Here is an 8330-nt window from a genome sequence, read left to right as displayed (position 1 = left end):
TCAATTATCATTATTAACTCCTGCTGTTCCGCGTGAGTTATATGTGCCGAGGATACAGAGTCGCTTTCCAAGTTCCCTTCTATCGCTTCCCTAGAGTGACACCTATTGCTGACCATAGCGATACACAAAATGATGCCATTTTCCAAGAATCATTTTCATGTTCCATGAAAGCTACAAAAACGCTTGTTAGATTTTTAAATTCTCCCTTTTTTAAAAGACATACAGAAACCAATAGAAGCTGTGTGACTATTTTGTTGAATCCTGTTATATTTAATCTGCCTTTAAAGTGCTGGGAAGTTTGAAGCCAGTCAATACCTCCCAGAGTTGTTGTTGGGTGTTTTTGTAGAAGTTCTGAGAGAACATCTGTGTTCACTCGTTAGTTTTTCCACAAAGAATTGAAATTAAAAATCGTCAAAACAAAATTATATCCAGAAAGGACGCCCTAACTAACCATTATAGAATTAACACTGCAGGATTCCCGTGCCAACTGAACAAATTAAAAAGCTTTTTCACCACAATCTGCCAAGCTATCCAGGTCAAGTTTGCTGTCCTTCCTATGTCGTTAAGCTCTGAGATAATGAGGAAATTCAGCAGGAAATGAAAGAGCTTTAAAATCAGGAGAGCTGTACCAGTATGAATTGCTGACATATTTAAGAGGGGAACTGTGCTTCAAACACCCGATAGACCATGCAGTCGACAGTCATGCATGGAGGTGTTAATCAGGCTGACAAGAATGAGAAATCATTTTACTGGCATTTGCACAACTACAGACACATTGGACGACTTTATTCACCTACCTGCTCCCCATGGTGGGTGTGTGTGTGTGGGGGGGGGGGTTAAGAACTTCACTCAGGGGCCGACAGACATGCAACTACTACTCTACCAAGGCCGGGGTTCAAACCAGCAACCATCCAATCACAGGCACAGAGACTTAGCCCACTGAGCCACTGAACCGCCAGGCTGCCACCTGAGCAGTGGCGGGCACTGCATCACTGCATCACTGCGCCCACTTGACCCTCAGTCCATTCCAACACAACAGGTCCCAGATTGAGAGTAAAGGGGATCTTTATAACCCTGATTTAGCAAAGAAAGCTACGATTTAACGTCACGTACTTACCACTTCAGTGAATTGGCGTGTTGATCTTTCTTCAGTATTTCCTTCCCTCGATCTTCATCTTTTCCCCTCTCGATTTCTCTCCTCGCCCCTCTCGTGTGAGATCGGACCAGACGGGCTAGCTTTCGCTCCCCACACACAGCAATGAACCTTGGGAGCCCATGACCCCATCGCCAGTTCACCGGTTGACCTTCCCTGGCCCACTGCATACCAGAAACACCCCACAAGACCTGCTGTTTTGGAGATGCTCTGACCCACTCATCTAGCCGTTACAGTCTGGCCCGTGTCAGTCACACAGATACTCACACCTGCCCATTTTCCCTGCTTCCAACACATCAACTTCAAGAACTGACTGTTCCCTCACCTAAAATATCCATCCATCCATCCATGTTCCAAACCGCTTATCCTACTGGGTCGCGGGGGGTCCGGAGCCTATCCCGGAAGCAATGGGCACGAGGCAGGGAACAACCCCGGATGGGGGGCCAGCCCATCGCAGGGCACACTCACACACACATTCACACACACATGCACACCTACGGGCAATTCAGTAACACCAATCAGCCTCAGCATGTCTTTGGACCGTGGGGGGAAACCGGAGTACCCGGAGGAAACCCCACGACGACATGGGGAGAACATGCAAACTCCACACACATGTGACCCAGGTGGAGATTCGAACCCGGGTCCCAGAGGTGTGAGGCGACAGTGCTAACCACTGCACCACCATGCCGCCCCCACCTAAAATATAATGGCACAAATGACAGGTGCCACTGTAACGAGATAATCAGCACAACATAATCTGCATCACCTGTCAGTGATTTTAATGTGATGACTGATTGGTGTACTGCAAGGCACACTTCCTGAATAGGTGAGGTGCCTGTTGCAGTAATTTCATTTAACGGGAAATTTAGAAACAAAATATATAAATAAAAAAGTAAACATTTGAATGTAAATATTTTATCCCAAGAATGTGTCAATAATAAGCAGATTAGATAAGGTTACTAAAGAACGAGCTCAGTTAGCTATGTTTGCACTTAGGGTTACGTCGGTCGTCAACGACATACGCATCACAGCTGAAAACGCGGCGACTGATTTGAATTTGATTAGACGAATGCCGGAAAGCGTGCTTGGCCAAACGCAATTTTCGACCAAGTTAAGGTCATGCAACATTCCTTTGATCATTTAGGTATTTTCGTTTGTTGAAAGACCAGTAGAATTTACATTCAGTCATGGTTTTGTTTGAAACCGCTTTCATACAAATATCGTCTGCTGCAAGTGCAGTACACAAACATAAATTAACATTACTTCTGACACTGTCAACGGTTTCGTGTACAAAACTCACAGAATGCATACCCAGTCCAAATCAATATTTATATTCAACAGCAAGGAGCAGTCAAACACACGGCAGTCTTACAAGCAACCAATATCCATTTCAAAATGCCAACGATTTAGCTGCCAGAATTCATATCGATCAGAATTATAAGTTAATAATCAAACATCCACACAAATATTAAACCAAAAGTTTATTTCTAAGAATCTGCCAGGTTACTAGCGGAATTAAATTCCAGTGGAGGAGAAATTACTATACATTAGCAGGTGTGCATGTTATGGGTGTAATTACGCTATCAAAAGCCACTTAAAAATGCAGATAAACTTTATAAAACAAACAAAATGCTGGGTTGCCCTTATCTACATGTCAAACACTCACAAAATAACTAGAAGAGAAGATTACGATTAAATTTAATTCAATTCATTTGTTCTCGGAATCTTGCCTCAATGCCCCAGACAAGCCAGAAAGACGCATGGAAAGAAAATAATCTAGAAACATGGGGGGGGGGGGGGGCGAAAAAAAAAAAAAAAAGCCAAATTGTTTATTTCAAAAGTTCTGGCGTCTCGATTTCATCTCTCGCAGATTATCCAGGATACATGTAAAATACAACCATAGAATACATTAGATTCAAAAAAGGTACCAAAAAGTACAGTAAAAATAACACCTCCATCTCTGGAAATGTGCATGACGGAAAAAAAAAACAAAAATATATATATATAAAACAAAGGAAAAGTGACGTTTGTCTCCCCAGTTCCTCGACTGTACAAAACGGAGCACGAGTCTAATTCTGCAGACTCCCATGGCGAGTTAGGCCTCACGGTTGCTGCTGCCGTCGCTGCAAAGGGTCTTGCTTTGACTCACTTCATTCCTTAAAAGGAAAAGCAAAAATACAGTAAGTTGTATAGTTCACCTTCAAAACAAAGTGTCAACGAAACATTCGCCTGGAAAATCCAAATCAAGACAAATGAAGTACAGAGAAGGGGATTCTTAACACGAAAATCAACACTGAGGTCCCTACTGTGTGCTTTGAGGACAGCCCACCATAATACCTACATGAAGCTTAAGCCACCAATACCGGTAAGTCCATGTGACCTCAAGGTTAAGGGGGTGGAAATTTCAGCTCCAGAAAAGTAAAAATCCAGACCATGATTTTGTTTCAACCAACCAGTATAAAAAGTGAGAGCACTCAGCTGGCTGGTTGAAACAAAATCTTGGTCTGGATTTTTACTGTTCTAGAGCTTAAACTTCCACCTCTGCCGGTAAACCACAGCCATGGATTCCTGCTTTAATCCAATCGCAAAAGATCCACCCCTCAAAAGAAGGAGTCCGATACCAGGCTGGCGGGACGCGAGCGCTACGGGCCCGTACCTATGCCGCGCGCGATCAGTACGGCTTGTAGCTACCCTGGTGGCCTCCACGCCTCGGAGATTTTCCGTAGCTTGTATTGCCCTGGTCTGGAAGGAGGAGAGATCGGCTGAGTACCACAACACTGCGGAAAGACGAGCAAGCCAGAGAGCCCGCGGAGTTTCCCCACTTACTATAATCATATCCCCCTCCGTAGCCGTAGTAACCAGATGAGTAGTCGTAGTTGCCGTAAGTGCCGTATCCCCCATATCCCTGCTGGCCACCATACCCGTACCCCTGACCGCCATAACCTTGATTCCAGTAGCTGTTGTAGCCCTGGTTCCAGTTCTGGCCCTGACCTAAAAAAAAAAGAGAGAACTCACTGCATCACTGGGCCCCACAGAAACACAGTTTCGACTGACGAATGTTCCGTACCTCGCCCCCTGCCACGTCCGTAGCCACGGCCGCCGAACTGCTGCTGCTGGTACACCTCCTTGGGCTGAGCGATTTTAATCTCACACTGAGGGAGGGGGAAGGCGCACAGTGACCGTTAAGGGGACAGCTCAGTTTAGGCGTTTACTGTTCCGAAAACACTGCATGAAGCAACGCCGCACGTTAATCCTCCCGCGACACACAGGCCCGTATCAAACGTACCTTGCTTCCGCTAACGTTGTGATATTTCTTTTCCAGCACTTTCTTCACAGACTCCTCTTCCTTGAACGTGATGAAGACGAATCCCCTCCTTTTGTTCGTCTTTGGATCCACTGGAAGCTCTATGGTTTCAATCTGGGGGGGGCAACGCGAGAGAGAAAAATCAGGAAAAAAAACACGGATCATATTTCTCTGAAGACGTCCGGTCAGATTTGACGCAGCAGACCTCTCCGAAGGTCCCGAAGTATTCCCGGATCTTCTCCTCCGTCGTCTCTGGATTGAGACCACCAACAAATATTTTTTTAACTGGCTCCTTTTTCATCGCCATCGCTTTCTTTGGGTCAATCTGTCGCCCATCTAGTCTGTGCTCTTTCTGCTCAAGCACCTGGGGAGGCAAAGAAACGCTGGATGAACCAACTGCGGCGTTTTGGATGCTACCACATCTGATGTCACTAAGCATAACGACACCTTTTTACAATACAATAACTCGTTTATCTGACTTGTCAAAAGTTTGTAGGTACTAAGTGGGATTTGATCCCACAACCTTGGTGTTACCATGACGATAGGTACATATTGCAGGGGGGGAGGGGATGGAGCCAATGGCTACTCTTTTTATTGCAATGTCTTCTATTGTGGCACGAGGGTTTGGGAGAGATCACTCAAGACTTACTGTACCATGCATGCATGACAATGAAAACCGTGAAGCCTAACTGAAAAGGTACCTGCCTTTTCCACACTTGTGGCGTCTTTGAACAGGATGAAACCGAATCCTCGCGACCGTCCTGAGTTAGGGTCCATCTTGATTGTGCAGTCAGTCACCTCCCCGAACTTGGAGAAATAATCTTTGAGGTCTTTCTTGCTCGTGTCCCAACTAAGTCCGCCAACAAACATTTTGCTGGAAAATAAAGACGCTTTTTAACAACTATTACAGAAGAAGCCGACTTTGGAAAGCCTTCTCAAATTGCTTTAACACCAGAGGCGGAAATTTCAGGTGCCAGACAGTAAAAATCCAGACAGAGATTTTGTTTCAACCAACCAGTTCAGTATAAGGATTCAGTCAGAGTACTCAGCTGGACGGTTGGAACAAAACCATGGGTCTGTATTTTTGCTTTTTGGACCAATAACTTCCACCTCCAAGACGTTTCTGACCGAAATCGGGCAGAAGTACACTCTACTGCCTATGAATCCCAATCAGACAGTGCGGGGTTTGTAACAAACACCCGACCATCAGAGCCACCCTCTATCCCAGTGAGATGCAGGAGGAAGCCAGACCACCACTGGAGCCACCAGCCCCCCATCACGGCTCAGTAGGGCCACAGCGGGACCTCTGATCACCAAGCAAACCATGCAACGGATGGATAGTTGGGGTAAACTTGCCCATCCCCCATAAGGCAGCATATGGCGCCAACAAAGCCGGCGGAACAAAGGGGCTTATCCCGAAAGCATCGCGTCGCTCGCCCCGCACCGGGGGCCCCTGTCACCCGGCCCTCACCCCGCATCCTCCTCGCCCTTGCTGGCGTTGATCCGCCCGCCGTCCTCGGCATCATGCTGCGAGTCGCCTTCCTCCTCCTCCTCCTCCTCCTCATCCTCCACCGCCGCTTCCTCCTGATAGTCCGGCTGCTCGGCAGCCTCGGCCCCGTTCAGGTCGTCGCCCTCGTTGCCGTTTTCCGAGGTCTCCATGAACTGCTGCTCAGTGTCGGACATCGCGGCTTATCTGCACCATGGGAAAGCAGTTAGATCCGGGAAGCTGCTCGGTTACACGTCTGCTTTACGCAGACACAGGAATTAAGCATGCGTGCATTTTGACTGATAAAACGGGACTCGATTAACACCTAACAACTTCGACACTAGTAGGACAGAGTTACGCTGCAGTTCTGCGCTGCTTCTGTAATCAGCTGCAAACGTGTAACAACGACACACTGTGGCATTAATACTGATACAGTTAACGAGGGTTATTACATCATTCATGCGGCATAACGGGATATTTTCTTCTTACACAATTGCTTATTCGGCGAGGCCTCAGGCTCGCCATGCAAACCAGCGAGAGGCTCATAGCTAACATTTAAATACATCATCATCCACCGCACAAGGGAAAGTCAGCAACGGCGCGACGTATTCAGTCGAGAGCGGACACGACAATGCCAACATTAGAAGATCGGCTTGGCTGATCGTTTTTAATAATTTCATAGCTACTTACTGCTAAACTACCCCGCGCCACAAATTTGTCTTCAAGATGGATTCTCCCGTACAATGCCAACTCGTGGCAATTTTTATAGGACCGGATAAATGACCCCCTAATAAAAGGTCGCACGATTCGTTAGACCGATCTGTCGATCACGGCCATCCTGTTTTGCTACTGGTCGGCCCACATAAGCACCTCCCAATTCATATTACCACCGACTTCCGCTTACAGTATCTCAAAGCCGCGAGTGAGCAGGAACGGAAAGTATAATTTAACAGTATTCAAATTAAATGATTCTAAAGGCAATAGAAGTTATATTGCAATACGTTTAGCCACATCACCATGCATTTTTTTAAAATCTGACTCGTACTATTTAGCAAGCAACAAATGAGTGCAAGGTTGCCGACGTAAAACTACAGGTCAGGTTCGCTTAGTGCAGTATCCGCCGCTTTCACGAGAAACAAAAATGCAGATCATACCAAGCAACTGTCCGGCATTATAGTTCTCAGTGATGAACATTCACCGATTTTTTGTTAGTATATGGTACAACATCCACGTCTGATACCGGTGTTAGAAAAATATTCATATTCATCAACATCTCGCCCTCGAAGCGATTAACATCATCATTATGACCATGCTAAATGCGCATTAAGTTATAAAATATGCATGGACGGAGGGGAGGAAGTCTGTCAGTGTTGATGGACATGCACATCACTCAAGCACGGATTAAGAAAGCAAATGGAGTGAAACGGTGATCAACGGATCAATGCTATATAATCCATCAAATGATCAGGTTTCCTAAACTGAGTTCTTAGTGGACCATACTAATATATTTTTATTTCAGCTGTCTCCGAACTGAAACTTCCATATAACTACAACTTCCGTTATAACAAATCCCTCAATTGAAAACGCCGAATACATCTCAATGCAGTCTTCCAAAAATTTGACTTTTTTAGCCATTATCTTTTAAAAGCGGATTTTGGAAGACCAGATATCGAATTAAGTTTACATACTGGCCGTGCACATTTTTAATGTTAGTGTGCCAAGTGCATGCTACTATCTTTCACATTAACATCAAGCAGTTTTGGTGGCCAGCTAAATTTAATTACACAGAAACCACCGACGAAAACAGCCTTCTTTGAGTTAAACTTAACATATAAATACTGAATATTGCACTCAATCTTAAAAGTTATTTGCTTACCCCATTCAAACAGGCCAGCACGCAGGTCCCTCTATATTCAGCATCCAGGGAAGGTGCTGTCGCTCCTCTGAAACCCAGCGATGCACCGCACGTGTTTTATATCAAATATCAGGAGCTCAAACGCCGATACTCCTGTTCTATCTGTTGCTGCATTGCAGTGCGCTGCTCCTAGTGTACAACACTGAATGCAGTTCGCCGAACTGCGTCACGGGAAGAATAGCCAGTGCGTCCGTATGTTAAATGAATGAAATATCAAAGTGCTAAGATTCAGGAATGCAGTACCTGCATTTTGGAATCGTGGGATCACGTGAACCCCAGCTGAGCCTGCGCTGGAGTTGTAGTACCCTCACTGCCCGCTGGATGGCAGGATTTGCCGGATTTAAGCGCTACGTAATAAAGAGGTTTTATGCTCTTGCATCCAGGTCTCCTAGTCCAGCATAATGCAACGCTTCAGATACCATTCGATAAAAAAACATATTTACTCGAAAATGTAGTCATTTAATCTCTTAAA

The 8330-nt window shown here is 45.6% G+C and overlaps 1 protein-coding gene across 2 annotated transcripts; it reads right to left on the bottom strand.

Moving 5' to 3' along the window:
- Nucleotides 1–2468: 2468 nt before the first annotated feature.
- On the bottom strand, nucleotides 2469–8104 carry LOC125719923 (heterogeneous nuclear ribonucleoprotein A/B-like). 2 transcript variants are annotated; one of them, XM_048994819.1, is made up of 9 exons: nucleotides 7820–8104; nucleotides 5929–6150; nucleotides 5163–5331; nucleotides 4663–4821; nucleotides 4440–4571; nucleotides 4221–4305; nucleotides 3980–4144; nucleotides 3810–3895; nucleotides 2469–3309 (listed from the first exon to the last, which is right to left on the bottom strand). In XM_048994819.1, exons 2-8 carry the CDS (start codon nucleotides 6138–6140, stop codon nucleotides 3825–3827), a joined length of 993 nt encoding a protein of 330 aa, XP_048850776.1. In that variant the 5' UTR covers nucleotides 6141–6150; nucleotides 7820–8104; the 3' UTR covers nucleotides 2469–3309; nucleotides 3810–3824. The 2 variants fall into 2 exon arrangements, with proteins under 2 accessions (XP_048850776.1, XP_048850775.1); XM_048994818.1 differs by lacking the exon at nucleotides 7820–8104 and adding an exon at nucleotides 6634–6726.
- Between the last annotated feature and the right edge of the window lie 226 nt (nucleotides 8105–8330).

The sequence above is a fragment of the Brienomyrus brachyistius genome, chromosome 24, assembly GCF_023856365.1.
Source record: "Brienomyrus brachyistius isolate T26 chromosome 24, BBRACH_0.4, whole genome shotgun sequence".
Classification (NCBI taxonomy): domain Eukaryota; kingdom Metazoa; phylum Chordata; class Actinopteri; order Osteoglossiformes; family Mormyridae; genus Brienomyrus; species Brienomyrus brachyistius.
Note: the sequence above shows the minus strand (reverse complement) of the source record. Positions and strands in the feature narration are given on the sequence as shown.

Excerpts from the sequence above, each read along its gene's own strand:
- LOC125719923 (XM_048994819.1), bottom strand. The coding sequence starts at position 6,140 with ATGTCCGACACTGAGCAGCAGTTCATGGAGACCTCGGAAAACGGCAAC. Across the intron at positions 5,332-5,928 it reads AAGGGCGAGGAGGATGCGGG|CAAAATGTTTGTTGGCGGAC; the intron begins GTGAGGGCCGGG and ends TTTATTTTCCAG. Across the intron at positions 4,822-5,162 it reads ACGCCACAAGTGTGGAAAAG|GTGCTTGAGCAGAAAGAGCA; the intron begins GCAGGTACCTTT and ends TTGCCTCCCCAG.